Source organism: Topomyia yanbarensis, chromosome 2 (genome assembly GCF_030247195.1).
Source record: "Topomyia yanbarensis strain Yona2022 chromosome 2, ASM3024719v1, whole genome shotgun sequence".
Taxonomy (NCBI): domain Eukaryota; kingdom Metazoa; phylum Arthropoda; class Insecta; order Diptera; family Culicidae; genus Topomyia; species Topomyia yanbarensis.
Window position 1 is genome coordinate 275719211 of NC_080671.1, and position 16959 is coordinate 275736169.

General features: G+C 36.8%; 1 protein-coding gene across 5 annotated transcripts in view; it reads right to left on the reverse strand.

Annotated features, from left to right (window-relative positions):
* Positions 1–559: 559 nt before the first annotated feature.
* Positions 560–16959, reverse strand: part of LOC131683174 (alpha-actinin, sarcomeric-like) — a 346976-nt gene continuing 330576 nt past the window's right edge. For all 5 annotated transcript variants that reach the window (XM_058965014.1, XM_058965013.1, XM_058965015.1 and 2 more), the window contains exons 3-6: positions 1879–2040; positions 1319–1573; positions 930–1083; positions 560–807 (exon numbers count right to left, since the gene is read on the reverse strand). In XM_058965014.1, coding sequence (XP_058820997.1) covers positions 575–807; positions 930–1083; positions 1319–1573; positions 1879–2040 — 804 coding nt within the window. In that variant the 3' untranslated portion in view covers positions 560–574. The remainder of the gene's footprint in view (positions 808–929; positions 1084–1318; positions 1574–1878; positions 2041–16959) is intronic.

Consider the following 16959-nt stretch of genomic DNA (forward strand, 5'->3'; position numbering starts at 1 on the left):
TTTTTTGATTTTGGTAGAATTAGAACGACTCTAACCCTAAGCTATACGAATAAATCCGTTTTCTAACAAACACACTAAATTTTAAATTTGTTGTGAAATTAAAAATATACAGATAGAGCTTAGATTTTTTAACGAACTTTTATAAAATTTGTCTTTGTACAACTCTATCTAGTATGATTAAAATGTTTATTTTTTTATCTTGGTAGAATTAGAATGACCCTAACAAAGAAGAATGGGCTCATAAACAACGAAAATTTCCCCAAAGACGTAATAAAGCTAAGTTGCTTAGTTTTCGTGAAAACTTAAAATTCCTAAAATTGCGTTCTGGACCACAGTGCAATGTTTTTTCGTAGTTCTGTACTTGGGTTGTGTAGTAGTGGTAGTTAAGTTACTTAATTTCGTCACATGCTATGAGTAACTCAGATTGAAAAACAATACTGAAGGCTTCAAGATACACAAATGTACCAAGGTCAACACACTTCGTATCATTACTCTAGTTACTATTTTAACAATAAAAACTATTGATTGATACAAAAAAGCAAGCAGCGTTACAGGTATTCACAAATGAATGACATTATAAACAATATACTCGGAGATAACAGTAAGCATTAATTAGCTGGTAGCCAATGGCCAAATCGTAACAATTAAAGTAATATGAGTTATCATAATGGTGAGTGTGACTCTTGCTTTGATCTTTTTCATTTGTACAATTGGATCCAACCTGTTGAGCTCCTTGAAAAGCATGATAATAACATGACACATAGGTCATGATGGCGCGTTCATCGGGCTTCGGTGTGTTGATCAAATCTAGATAGAGATTATGTAAAAATGTGGTTGGTTATATCAATTGATTCTTGCACCATTATTAAACTATCAAATTCTCAGAAAAACGTCGGCAAATCTAATTTAACGAGTTGAGTTATACTCACCATCTGGATCCAGCATTCGTGGAATATCTAGATATTTTTCTGCAACATCAAAAGCTGTGTTTAGGTTCTCAAGCGGATTGTCCTTAGATAGTTTAGAGTAATCGATCAAATCAGGTCTGTGTCGGTGAATCAAAGCACAAAATGCTAGACCATCCTGAATTTATAGAAACAATACATTTTTCAGAAGGCTTTTTACACAAACAATTGGGATTTTCGATTGATTGACACCGGTGTAGTGGGTTGCACTGGTTTTGCACTTTCTAGCAGAAGTGTCAATGGAACATACCCAGTTTTCTGCACTTCTGCAAGAAAGTGCAAAAACGGTGCAGTTTCAGTGCACTCCACTACACCGGTGTCAATCAATCGAAAACCCCATATGATTTACTAGCCTTGAAACTAAGATGAAAGTTCTGAACATTAACGTTCTTGTAAGGGGCAGTTTTGCGCTGACACCAAAGTAGTAGTCCTTCTTTGGCAGTCATTTCTTCAACTGATATGTCCTGGATTGCGAAACGAAGAATAATAGTCCAGATCATACCTAGCGTCATTTTTAGATTGCCATCAACAATTTCTTCTGCTCCTATGGAAACCAATTTTACTCCTTTCGATGCAATGAAATCTAACGCTTTATTGACGTTAGCAATCTGTATGAGTGGAATTAATTAGATGTGTATGTAAATCTTGAGCGTTTTTTAAAAAGATATATCTACAATGAGTGACTCTCTTTGTTTACTTTCTCTTTCGATTTTTACGGCGTCACTATAGCACTTTTCACTTTTTTTAAAGTACAGATCCAAAGACGGTGGTTTTGACTAGCATATTATGCAAAGAGCTGAGGGATAAATGGTTAAGCGACCAAATTATTAACAGAAGAGAAAGTAAACAAAGAGAGTCACTCATTTTAGATATGTCGTTTTGAATAAAAGGTCTAGAAATCTTCTCATCTTACCTTGTGAAATCGCATTTTACCGCGATCGGGCTTCGGCAATGTTTCACCAGAGATAACCTCTAGCAACAGCATGAGTTTGAGCCCATTTCGAAAGTCATCTTCAATATTTTCAATAGATGTACCAGCTTTACGTAAGTGGCTGTTGCACCAAGCTGTGAAGGTCTGTAAAATATAAGATTTACTTGAATGCAGGATAAAGCGAAAAACTAATGGCGATTTCGATTGAACCTGAGTCAGGTTCTAACCCCAACCGCTGTCAGTTCATACATTTTGACAGCAGTTGGGGTTAGGAACTGACTCAGTTTCGCCTCAAACGAAAACCACATAAAATACCGTCATCGGAGGTTACTTTACGCCAAAAATAGGACTTTTTGTACATTACACTCAAAAACTACCATCACGCAACTTCAAATTTGAAACTGATGTTTTACATGTGTCAGAAGTCCCTCTAAAGACAATGAAAAAACTTTTGGAAAACCAAGATTGAACAGAAGATATAAAGATCTAAAAATTGGTGTAAAGTCGCCCCCACAGGGAGGCTAAATTACGCCAAACAGTTTTTTTCAAAGTCATGTTAACTTCTTGATTTGTTGAAGATTATGCTCGTTATTTATGTGTGAATGTAAATTAATGACATGCTCGTTACAATAAAAGGGGCATCCATAAAAGACGTAGCATTATATCGGGGAGGGGGAGTTTTGTATATTGTGATGATCATCACAAGACGTGACACTAGGGGGAGGGGGCGTTTTTGTTCCAATTTTACGTCAGAATGGGCCGGCTCCTGATTGGTTGATTCTGACTTTTTGCACCGTACGAAATGTTACTGCAGGGATACCGAAATGATGTTTGGCAGTATTGCTATATTTATAGGTAAAGATTGTTATTACTTTTGACAAATAAAATTATTATCGTTGAAAAAGAAAAAAATCATTAAATTGAACTGAAATTGTGCGGCAAAGTGAAACAAGTATTTATCATGCATTTACCTTTTACATGGTTGATTAACTTTAAGAAAAATAAAACAGAAACCACACCATAATCTAAAAAAAATCAGAAAATGGCTTCATCAAACCTTACTAAACACACATGACATGGAAAAACGGTGCCCTTCATCAATATAGTGGATTCAAGATACAAAATATTTCAGGTATAACATAAATTAACAAGACTCCATTTTCATTAATAAAAATAGCAACACTGTTCGGAAGATTTCGGCAGGGTGAAAATGTGCAAAAAGAAGAGTGCAGAAGGAAAAATAAGAAGCCGATTGTCACGTCTTGTCTGAAGTGATGATATGTGACGACAGGGAGGGGGGGGGGGGGTAGGGGGTCATGTCATGCTGCGTAGCTGGGGGTTGACCTGATGTCACAACAATCTTACCCGTTTCATCTAACAATAGGTCTGTTCCAGTACCAGGAGAAACTGGAAGTACTCCGGAGAAAATCGTTCCTGTACTCTCTTCTTCTCTTTTTTCTTCTTCTGGTAGCAAGCCGGAGTAAAAAGGAGCAAAGATTTTTTGCTCCTGTTTACTCCGGAGTGACTTCCGTGTACTGGAACAAACCTAATGTTCTTTATTTTATTTTTATTTTTTGCGGAGACAAGGGGAGGGAGGGTTATCGTCAAGCTACGTAATACCAGGGGGTATTTAGAGATTTGTGACGAAATACTACGATGAAGGAGGGGGGTGTTAAAAATCACTCCAAAAATGCTACGTCATTTATATATGGTCCCAAAGAGTATGTTTAAAAACTGTATAAAGGGCCTCACACATGTTCAGTTTTCCATTCAGTCCCGGTCAAAATGCCTTTAAATCGCATTCGCAAATTGCATTTGTTCCTAGGGGCAATTAGCACAGGCGAGTTGAGTGAAACGTCAAACTGTTTAAATCGCCTGACCATGTTCCTCCGCATTTTTTATGACCGGGAGACGAAAAAACTGAACGATTAACTATGGGATTTTCGATTGAATGACACCGGTATAGTGGAGTGCACTGGCTTTACATTTTCTAGCAGAAGTGTCAATGGAACATACCCAGTTTTCTGCACTTCTGCTAGAAAGTGCAAAAATGGTGCAATTCCAGTGCACTTCACTACACCGGTGTCAATCAATCGAAAATCCTATAAACTAAGCGTGTGTAGCCCCAAAACAGTTTTTCCGTCAGTTACATCAGTTTTCATTTGAGTTCTGTCAGTTTTCTTTGCGTTGTTGGTAACAGGAATTTGATGAGAAGCGCAATGAAAAGCAGCGCATAAAAACAATAACCTCCAAGCAGTAATTATTTGGGGTTTTCGATTGATTGATACCGATGTAGTGGATTGCACTGGTTTTACACTTTCTAGCAGAAGTGTCAATGGAACATACCCAGTTTTCTGCACTTCTGCTAGAAAGTGCAAAAACGGTGCAGTTTCAGTGCACTCCACTACCGGTGTCAATCAATCGAAAACCCCCAGTTTACTTTCTACTTCTGCCCAAGTCAGACGTACAATCGAACCAAGTGAACAACAACTAGCAACCTCTCGATCTAGTGTGCATTGTCTCGAGAACAAAGGAAACATTTGCCGTCATGAGTAAAGTTGACGAAAAAACTCTGCTCCGACCCAACACAGCGGTCGTTGACTTTAAATTCTGTTCAATAAGATTGAGTTTTAGTGAAGTGGAATACCTGCTGAAGGTGAAGATGCAGCTTAAGCTCAGCTGTATCTCCAGTATCATCATCTTCGCAATGCAGTACTCATATCATTCAACACGTTAGCCAAAGCTGAACGTTTCGTTTCGGAGAACAACTTGAAGCACGTGGCTGAAAGTGATAAAGTTGGAATTAAGATTCCCGTGTATATAGAAAAAAACTATGTAGATTGCAGAATACATATCGCAATACGGAGAAGTAGAATCCGTTACACCTGATACGTGGAGAAATTACTTCCCCGGTACACCTAACGGTGTTCTTGTGGTGAGGATGCGGATTGAAAGACCTATCCCCTCCCACTTGACTATAAAACTTAAAACCCGCGAAGCTACTATTAATCAAACTAAGTTATGTACCCATGAGGGGCAAACTCCTACGTGCAAGTATTGTAATCAGACAGCACACCACGGACAACCTTGCGCGGAAGATACAGAGGAGAATGCATCTCAACCAATTGCCAACGAATCCACGGAAAACCAACCCAAAAAAGAGTTTTCAATACCAATACCCGAACCACAAACGGTTGCAAAATTTGTGGCAGCTGTTCAGTCCATATTGACAACTGCAAAAGCAGCATCCAGCACCCCAAAAACCACTGTAAGCAATATCGGCGAAGAAGATAAAAACAATGATGACGGATTTACACTGGTCACCCGTAAGGGTAATAAGCAGGAAAAAACATCTGATCGCGAGCACCAAGACACCTTTAACGATAGAAGAGAATTAAATGATCCCCATGACGCAGTAGGCGAGCCGCGAAAGAAGGTCTCCGCTCGCAATAAAAAGTTGCGCGCACAAGATCCAACGGGTAATCAATAATATTTGCTCTTTTATTTTTATTTTGCACATATTGTAAATACATGAAAGATCCACGGCTCCGTTAAGCTACCGATATGAGCCGTGTCAAATAAACGAAATAAAAAAATCGAAAACCCCAATTGTTTATCTGTTTTTTGTTTACCAACACTTTTTTCAAATGAGATGACACCGGTGTAGTGGAGTGCACTGAAACTGCACCATTTTTGCACTTTCTAGCAGAAGTGCAGAAAACTGGGCATGTCCCATTGACACTTTTGCTAGAAAGTGCAAAGCCAGTGTACTCCATTACACCGGTGCACATTAATCGAAACCCCCAAAGAAAACACTGTTGTTTGCTAGTATTGCTCCGAACCACGTCTTTTTCGAATCATGGGTTGATTCTTTCTGGAAATAAGCAAGAACAAATGGAAATAAATCGGACGGTATTTTAACATAAGTGGTTCCAACTATTAAACAGTGGTATTTTAATCGCGGAAGCGACGTTAAAGGCAAAGCTAGTGTAATGCGGCTTGACGGCATAGTGGAATCTTATGATTCGAAACGGCACAAAACCGCTGAAAATCCGAAGGACGAGCTAGAGGCAAACTCGCCATCGGAAGTCGAAGCAAACCTGTAATCCATTCCCGATATGCTCAAACATAGGGGCTATGGCTAGTTTGAGTCCGCCAGAGCGGTTCTGAAGCTGACGAAAAAACGATGTGGCGTTGCCCAATTAGGCATTGGCAGTAGGACAGTATTTATTATTAAAAATAAAAGGTAATTGTTTACTTTAGGTAATTTTCCCCCTGTAAGTGGAAAACATGTTTTTCTTTCATGAATATGCTAGTTTAGTGTTGACGAATTTCGCGCCAACTCGAACTAATGTTGGCAGCACCCTCTCAGATTTTAATGAAACTTGCTGTACATGAGAACTTTGTTGCAAAAAGCCACTTTGCATACTTTGTGTTTCCAAAAATGATCTAGACTGTCTTTTGAAATGGGTCAAACTTTTTTTTACAATTTTTTTTTAAATGACTATTGTCTAAAAATGACAAATCCTACAAAAAAATGTTGCAGGAGTGGTTTTCACAAAATTAGTCCAATTTTCGAAAAAAAAATATTGAAAAAATTCTTCATTGGCTCCTACACTGCAAAAATCGATTTTAAAAATTTAAAGTCGATTAACAAAAAACCCATTTTTTTTTAATGGCCCGCCTCTCACCCCCACACCAAAAGGCTCGCACAGAGAGCCCCCTGGTAGTGGACACATCAGTTCTCAGCGACAAAAAAAAGGCAACACAAGAAGAAAAAACTATTCGCGAATACGCTGAGAACAAAAAAGACAAAAAAAATACGTGAAAGTAACCGGCACAATAAAGATGTTAGAGTTAAATGCAAGAAAAATAACTGCATCGAGCTCCCAGTGGAACGATGTTCCTTTTAAGGGGCTCTCTACAGTATTTATGATAGATACATTTTCCCAGCTGCTAGTTGCCTGATACATGCAAAAAGTATCAGTAACGAATTTGGTATATATTCATAACAAACTTGAATGACGACTGGAAGATCGGAAGACTGGAAGATTGGAAGACAAGAAGACTGCAGTTCATTTGTTCCTCTCAAAACTGATAAATTTTATGAAACAATTGACAAACTTTTCAAAAATTTATTTTATATCTGATGGAGTAGCAGCACAATACAAAAATAAGAAAAACTTTGCTAGCTTGTGTAGATTCCAGTCAAAGTACGAGTTAAGCGCAGAATGGCATTTTGTTGTAGCATCCCATGGAAAAGGACCCTGTGATGCTATTGGTGGCACTCTCAAGCGAATGGCAAAAAGAGCCAGTCTTGCTCACGACTATGAAAATTACTTAAAAAGTCCCCAGGAGTTATATAACTGGGCAGATGAACAAACTGATAAAAATATAACAAAATTAATTTTCTGCTACATATTCACTGAACAGTACAACAAAATATCAGAAGAACTCTAAGAGCTGTACAATAACGCCAAAACAATATCTGGAACTCAAAAATTCCATAGTTTTGTGCCTATTCCTGGAGGTAAAGTAGAGACGAAAAGGTATTCTAATTCAGATGATGAACCAAAAATATTTTCCTTGTATAGAAATAATACAAACAGCATGCAAGAAGATAGTTTTAAGACAAATGTAATATATAAAAATAAATCAATAATTATGTAAAATTCAATACATAATGTCGTGGTGGTTATTTCTTTCTCTGATTTTTCCTTAGCTCTAAACAAGAAAATTAAAAAGTAATAATGGAATATTTGTTTAATGACACAAACTCTTTTCAATAGGATTCTTGATTGAGGGGTTACATACCTTTAAGTGATAAAAATGTCAAGAAAGTGTGAATTTACGTAAAGGAATAAAGCAATGATTTCATTACATCAAACTTATAATATTTTGTTAGTACATTTTTCAGTAAAATAAACATGCATAAAAACTTATAAAAATAAATTGATAATTGGCGGAGTTACGGCTTTTTCCCCGAAACCCTTTTTTATTTAAGAGGTTTGCGGTGATCACGATTAAAGACCAATAGATCGTCTAAAATCCCAAAACTAAAAAAATCCATTAATATATGAGTATTCCTAGTACCTTAACGATTAGTTGAATAAATAATAAATTTTTCCTGCATTCGGACAAGGAAAAGTTTTTTTCAAATAACTTTTTTCCTTAAAAGTGCCCAACTTGAATTTTTGATGGTAGGTAGGGAACATAATTATCTATCTTCCAACAAAATTTCAACCAAATCAAAAATGGTTTTTTTTTTGTAAAACGACTTTAATTTTTTTGAATCGATTTTTTCAGTGTAGGAGTCAATGAAGATTTTTTTCAATATTTTTATTCGAAAATTGGACTAATTTTGTGAAAGCCACTCCTACAACATTTTTTTTGTAGGATTTGTCATTTTTAGACTACAGTCATTTGAAAAAAATTGGTAAAAAAAGTTTGGCCCTTTTCAAAACACAGTCTAGATCATTTTTAGAAAAACAAAATATGCAAAGTGGCTTTTTGTGATAAAGTCTTCATGTACAGCATAGAGGTGTGCGATGATGCACTTTTTAATCGGCGGCGGCGTAAGCGACATATTTGGCCGGCGGCGGCGGCGTTGGCGGCATCACGCCGTTGGACCCTATCGGCGGCGGCGCGCCGGCGTGGTTCGGCGAAACATATATTGACACTTATGTAACTAAAAAAATCTTGGCAGTACAATTGCTTTCCCAAATTTTCGGGTTCTATTGTATGAGGCACATACAAGCAGACGTTACAGCTTGAAGAAAATTCTAAAAAAATCATCACCCACAATGTACTAGCGACATCTGTTGAACAACAGTTGTTACGGCATTTAATTAGCGCGGGACTGGAAGGTGAAGTATATTTTTCAATATTTAGAGCCATAGTACTCAAGGGAGAGCAAGGAGTTGAAGGGAGAAAGGTTAGAAAAGCGTGAAAGGATCATATATGCAAGCTTAGAGCTCACCGGCGACTTAACTTTTTGTCTGCTACCGTGGGAGTCAGGGTCTTTTGTCATTAGAAATGCGAATCACCTGAGTCTACGGCATATCCGGACAAGCGTAAAGTAACTTGTTACTTCATGCTGTCGGAACCGACAAAAAAATTAAGTCACGGTAAACTTCCACACTAAGCATTTGCGACGTTGAAACTCATTGAATGAGCCAGTTTTGTTTGTTCCCTCACCAATTGCCTGCCTGAGTGATTTTATTTTATCGACTATTGCGACTGTCTCAGCGTTTGTGATATAGGGTCATATGTGTTGCTGATTTGCACGGTGTCGGCAGCTTTCACCCAAAGCTGCGACGATGGATCCCCATCACTGTAAATTCTATTTTTACCATTTTTTTGTTAACCATTTTTGTTAACGACCTATTGACTGTTGACAAATTGACTCAATAGGTCGTTAACAAAAATGGTTAACAAAAAAATGGTAAAAAAATCTGTTGAACACATTGCACAAAATGTAATTCTCGCAACCACATCAAATTTTTTTAACTGATTCTCTAATAGTGCCCACCCTGCTTGCGAAATGCAAGATAATAAATGAAAGGTGGAACTATTTTTACAGTTGTAAAATTTGAAGAACGGAATAGAAAAATTGTCGATGTCGCATACTACGACTTCGCATGAAATAATGATTACAATTGACAAATTTGAAGAATGCAGAGTAACGACTGTATTTCAATGACCCTTAATAATTATTTATTGTTCTATATTTGGGAAATTAAGCAACGATAAAACAGTTTTTGTTTTGTTTGAGGAAATTAATTCTTGTTGTCGTTTCATTGTTTTTTTTTTCAATTTAGTCTTCTTTACCGTCGCTCCCGCAGATACCAGGTACCCTAACAGGAGGTGTTATTAATGGCATTACTGCGCAGAAATATCACTTTTAATTATCGTGTAAGGACACCTTTCAAGGTAGACACATCCCAGCTAAGCTCAGCCGGAAATGAACCGAAATCCTGGCTGGTTCCAGTTCGTATTCCTGCTACAGTGACACATCCGATTCTAGTTAGAATCGGTTGTGCCACTTGATCCCGTGTACGAACTGGAACAAGCCAGATATCCAGTTCAATCCCGGTTGAACTTTGCAGGGATTACTTCATTTTACAGTCTGGCATTTACTTTTACTTCTTGTAAGTACAAAATCGCCGCGATGATAAGGCATATTCGATTCCATGGCACTACAATTTCTCCAGCAGTTCCGGGGATCTTCAAATTCTAATCCATTGCATACATCTATTCAGATTCGATACACCAAATCAATTAATTTACTAACATCCTATTATGTGCTTACTCACAGATCGGCATCGTGGTGTAACTTAAGAAATGGTTGTGAACAACTCCCGCCTTGCTCACTTCGACAAGAATGAGTTTCACATTTTCAGCCCATTTTGTTTTGGTTTGCATGAGATGAAAAAGACGGTAACGTTTTCGGATGGGTGCAGAAACTAAGTAACGCATTTAGCTCTGTGTCAAAATCTTTTCACTAACGCCAAGCTCGCTGATATGGCGCATTTTTGTAATTTAAATCGACCGTTTTACCTACGAGTTATGAAAATTCATCTCGTGTTACGTCCTCTTTGTCTGTGATACCGGGCTGATGCAACTGCCACTGAAAATCTTTGCTGAGTGGGGCTAGATGACACGATTAATAATTTATGCGATGAGAAATATTACCCTCTGCATCACCACATCAGTGCACCAACGTCGCTAAAAATCAAGATCACTCTGCCCAACTATTCTTCAAGAAAAAATTTCAAAATAGGTCACGATTCAATCAATGATAAATAAACCTTGTATTGAAAATAATTTTTGTGTTTTTACAAAACTAGTTCACGCAAAAAAAGATTCCATTATATTCAAATGTTTAGTAGGAATGTTGTACTTGAATATGTTTAATATTTTTATGATTTTAGTTCATAACTTGATGATACATTGATTTATATTAACTTTATTGACTAAAAAAGTCGAGAATTGAACGATTGTGCAACGATTTTCGTAAATTATCATCGTGTTATCTTGATATTTTAGTCTTGAGCTTACCGTCGGATTTTTTACACAGAGTCACGCGTCTTATAGTTTCCTTAATTATTTCACGGACATGAATTGTGGCTAAGTAATGTATTTTTGGTGCTCAGCACAGTTTCATTTAATTTCGAAAATTACACTGAATCTTAACAAAAGAATAACAGGGTTACAGGCAGGGATGCCACTATGCCAGATTTATCTGGCACAGCCAGAGGTTTTGGCAGCTTCCAGACAAAAAGACAAATCTCTCATTCTGCCAGATTTTTAAGTTTTGGAAGCGGCTACATACACATTTTGGAAATTTGGGTAAAAATGTTCCAAATTTTACAAAAATCGATTGATGCACATTCTACGAAAACTATAATATATGCCAAATTTCGATGACTATGAGGTCGCTATCAAGTGCCAGATTTTGCCAGATATTTTTAATTGAACTGCCAGATTTTCTTTGAAAAATAGTGGCAACCCTGGTTACAGGTCCTAGTAGTTTCCTTGTATATCATACTCGCGCCTATGAGACTGATTGCTAGCAGTTGTACACAATAGCTTACATAGAAATTTCAAAACCAAAGAGTAGAGCGAATAATCCATGAGTAGTAGTCTGAATTCTTTGTAATTGTTTACGTAAATATATTAAGATTATGTGAATTTTTATTACTTTATGAACTATATCATGAACAGTTTCACGAGCTCGACTGGTGAATCGTGTCTAACATCAAACTATATCTTGAAAGTGGATGTGTTTTTTTGAATTTGTGGACCATTCCACGAATGGTCAATTGTAACTTATATGACACATTCCGCGGGCTTGTACACCAGAAGGACGTTTTTGTTTTGTCATATTTTGGTATCACAATATTTTTTCCTCGATTCGGTAGTGTTTAAACCATTGAAAAGTTATGTAATCCAATTATTAGCATTGCGACAAATAGTTGAAAAATATATAGAAAAGTAAGTTGACTTTCACGGAAAATGGCTTCTGAATTATTGACTTTTAAGAAACGTTCTATTTCATGAAACTATTATTGAAATTTTTATCTGTTTAAAGGAATTTGTTCGTTATTGAATGTAGAACAGTAAAACTAGAAAGATTTTTTTCTTGATATGACCACTAATACTTTTTGAACTAATAGAAGTTTTGATTGTTTCTGCGTTGTAACGTCACGAAAAATGCCTATTTTTTAATTTTATTAAAAAACTAAAATTTTGTTCAAATTTATATTCCGGATTCTCTTTGTATTCAAAAATACTTTTCTAAAAAGCCTACAATTTCTATTATTGGATATGCGCAACTAAAGTTAGAACAGGGTACACTTTGCGTTGTAACGTCACGCAATTCAACTTTTATCGGACGCTTGAATGATTTATCAGATATAGTGTCAAATTTTCCTACGTATGGTTTATTTAAACGCTTTCAAGTTATTTCGTAAACAGGAAATTATACTAGCGTGATATTCATAAATTCAAAATGTATATCCTTAAGTGCTTAAGGGGTTATATACCATCGACACATTCTTTCTTGACGTTACAACGATTTGACCAACCTTCATTCTATAAATCTTTTATAACTTTTTCAATTGAAATCCTTCATCAAACCTAATTATAGATTCAGAAAATAAACGAAATTTTATTTAAGATTTGATCTACAACACCTGAATGCACTGGAGAAGGTATTTTAATAAACGATTGAGCAACGTCACATTATATTTCATTTAAAAGTCCACCTACGCTGTACTCTCCTTGGCGCCGGTCATATGGCACATTCCGATGCAATTACGCTAACAGCAACGTAGTGCAGGACATGCGATGGAATTTTTGAACTTTGTTCTCAAGTTAGTATTTAGCCATGAATAATAATGCGTTCCCTGAATATATCTTTCCTCACAGTAATCAACCATTCCACACTTCGCCATCATCGACGAAACACCCGTTATAAGGTTGTCTGCAACCTCTGTTATAGTCGCACGTGCCGTCAGTTAGTAACTAACCAATTCTTCCGTTACAAGCCGAAATACATCGTCGAAGCTACATAATCGAAATGCCTGACGTATTAAATCCAATATAGACGGGTATCTATCCGAATTTACGGGAGTTCTCAAAAACATAATTGGGTCTACAGAGACCTATCTGGGTGACCACACTAAATCGCTTTGGCTCATCTCAAATGAGCTCAAAAAAGATAGATGAGGGAGTGTTTATTGGTGTTTGCAGACATTTAAAATTCCGCCGAATTGACGATTGGATGTAACACATTCTTTAGTAACATCACGGCGATGTGAAGTGTTTTTTTTCTCTGAATCTTTGTAACTATAATATATACAATATTTCAGAGTACTTAGCATTGTCGATTGTCTGGCGCTTAAATTGTGCTCGCTTTGTCATTTAAATCCACTTGCTTAAGCCCAACAATACAAATATCATGCTATAAACTCTGATCGGGAACCTGATTCCTTACCAAATTAAAGAAAGCAGTGCTGCCAATTTATTTTTGTTTGTGAATTTGTGTCAAATAAATAAATGTGTCTAATAGCTCAAATCTATCCACAACAAGATATGAAATAAAAAATTTCTTAGTTTGTTCAATTATTTCTGCTATAATGAAAAAATAAACTGTATCGTGATTTTTCAACAACCCCATATTGTTATTCGAGTTAATTATCATTAAATCATAGCTAAATGTGATAAATATTTAAAATTTTACTCAAAACAATAACATCAGCGTAACTTATAGAGTTTTAGAAAAGTTGAAGATTTTCGTGACGTTACAACGCAATGAGATATCGCTTTTCTGAGAAAGTAGCGTTGTAACGTCACGAAAGTTAAAAGATGCTTTATAAGAAACACAACAATAAAAAATATATTTAATGACACCTAGTTATTCGTATGCTATTTAGAAATACATCATAGAAGATTTGTTCTTGATAAAAATCTTATAGAGCAGATATTTTGACATTTTTATAAATACGTTGAAAGTTCTAATTTTTTTTTTTTTTTTTTTTTTTTATTTCAATTATAGAGGTTTTAACCTTAAGGTCATTCGCCTCTTCGGGTTAGAAAAATCTCTTAGGAAAAATTTCTAACCCTATGTGCGGGGTCGGGACCCGAACCCAGGTGCGCTGCGTACAAGGCAATCGATTTACCAATACGCTACGCCCACTCCCCTAGTTCTAATTTGTGACGCGTTGTAACGTCACGTTACATTATCGATCATAAAACAATCCTCTTCCAGTATATTCAGTTTATGTTTATTAAATCTTTAGTGAAATTTTGTCTGCTTTCCGAATCTGTGATAAGTTTTGATATAGGCGTTCATTTGATAAAGTTATAACATAACTGAAAATGAAGAATCGTCAAATCGTTGTAACGTCACGAAAGAATGTGTCGCTCGCAATCATAACCAGTTGACAAAACAAGAATGGATCCATGAATTATATTCCGAGTGTCGTATAATGATTTACGAGAAAATATCAAGACTTTGTTAACTTAGTGATCTAATTCACAACCACTAATACCAAATAAAGATCAATATGTGACAAATCATATGAATCAGTTAGCGTCGTATATTCGGACCATAGACAATGTTCATAGATTTGTGGATAAAATTATGAGCTAATGATTTTCGAGTTCGCGAATTGTCGGCGTGAGAAAAAAGAGTCGGCGGCGCGCCGCCGGTCTACCTTTCGGCGTCGGCGTTTCTTGAAATTTACCGGCGGCGGCGTGGCGCGGCGGCGTACAGGTCTAGTACAGCAAGTTTCATTAGAATCTGAGAGGGTGCTGCCAACTCTGAATACGATTTGGCGCGAAATTCGTCTTGTTTATGTTTATGTTTATTACCTTCACCAACAAGCCCCTTGGCCCCAATGGAGGTTGCTTAAACTAATTACATTTTAAAATTGACAACATTTTCGCTTTTATAGCATTCCGCGTCCGGTTGAAGTCGAAGGCCGTCGCCACACTGTTAAAAATTCGTTGGAGTCCGGTTACAGCGCTCTGGCAACCATAGTTGGTTCTCCTGAACGGAACTCGCAGAAGGGAGTTATTACGTAGAGCTCGAACGCGGGCTTGAAGATCCAGACGTCCGAGGATTGTAGGGCAATCCACTCTGGCAGAGAGTAAGTCCGAGACGAACAGGGCTCGAGAGCAGTCCCTCCGAATGCTGAGTGTATCAAGTACTTCATTTTATTTTAAGTACCCTCGGAAAGCTTTTAAGTACCATAAATTCAACTAAAAGTATTTAAAGTACTTTGAGCTGAAGTGTATTTAAAATTAATTACTGTACAGACTACATGAAAACCGATACTTTCATTTTAATGTGTATAGAAACGAATTGACTCTCCATGAGATTTCGATCAGCAGACGTCTTTGCTTGGGTGTTGGATTGTGAAACCGTTTAACAAGCGTCAAGTGTAGGACGCGTATTGGCTCATTTTGTTAGGCGTCGTGTTCGGTCGATTCTCACTGGATCGAGCTGTCAAATGAAATTCACAGGTGTCTCCGTTTGCTCTCGCATTTTTTATTGTTTTTAAAAGTAACTATCGAAGAAGTGCAAGAAAGTACCGGTAGTTGAGGCTATTTTATTTACATTTTCATTATATGTTTTCCGGATTGTGAAATAATAACTATTGGCAATTCTCTGTCATACATTTTAACATTTCAATATGTTCTATTCTAATTGAACTGCGATTAACTATGTACTTTGAGCTATAATCGATAATTCGATAAGTAAATGTACTCATTGAAAGCCTAGTCTAAATCATAATCAAATCATTTTTTGCTTTCAGTCGTCTACAATAACCATTTTTGCATAATTCATCATAGTGCTAATTTGGACGTGTACTTTTTATTTTAGGAATCCAACGTAACAAACGAAGATATTGTGCATCAGGAGGCACTCTGGCACACGCTTGAGGAACACGTAGAGGCTGTGCCGATAGAAGTAAAGATATTTCTGATTGAAAAAAAATTCGATCGGCTGATAATCCTCGCAAATTTGAATAACGATATAGTTAACCAAGCAGCTCTGGATGATGGCCATAAAATATTTCTCTCTTTCGTGACCCAAAGAATCAAAGAGCTAACGGTTCCTTTTCTCAACAAAGAACTGAACATTCGAGCCAGACACCATTGTGTATCCATCAACCGAAGTATTTTTTCTGAAAACCAACGAACCTAAGAAAAAGAGTCGTAAACTTGTGGGGAGTGATTCAGTCGACGCAAGTCATATTTCTTTGGATGATCAGGTCGATGAAACCTTTAACTCGAGCTACTATGCTAATCGCATTTCGATGTTGACAGCCAAATTCTTGAACGAAAAAGGCATTTTGAAAATCAAAATCACTGCTGCGGATATCGTTGCAACAGTCACCAAGTTTGTTGGTAAATCACCAAATGCAAAAATCAGCTGCAATATATGCGGTTTGGAGTCGAGTGTATCGCTAAACGAAGTGAAAACAGGAGTATATTATTCCACACTTTCAAACTATCGCAAACATTATTCTAATGTACATGGTGGCGCTCAAAAGCCGTTCATGCCAAACCAGGATATAAGAACTTCATTCCTATATCGTTCCACGAAAGAAACACAGCTTTCGACACGTTCTTCAGTTACATCACCACCGGCACCAACATCGAATCAAATCACGAGCCTTTTCAAAAGCGATTTGGAAAATATCGATACGTTTAACGATAAAGTATTGTACAAACAATAAAGTATTGTACAATTCTTGAACGAAAAAGGCAACTTGAAAATCAAATTCACTGCTGCGGATATCGTTGCAACAGTCACCAAGTTTGTTGGTAAATCACCAAATGCAAAAATCAGCTGCAATATATGCGGTTTGGAGTCGAGTGTATCGCTAAACGAAGAGAAAACAGGAGTATATTATCCCACACTTTCAAACTATCGCAAACATTATTCTAATGTACATGGCGGCGCTCAAAAGCCGTTCATGCCAAACCAGGATATAAGAACTTCATTCCTATATCGTTCCACGAAAGAAACACAGCTTTCGGGAAACT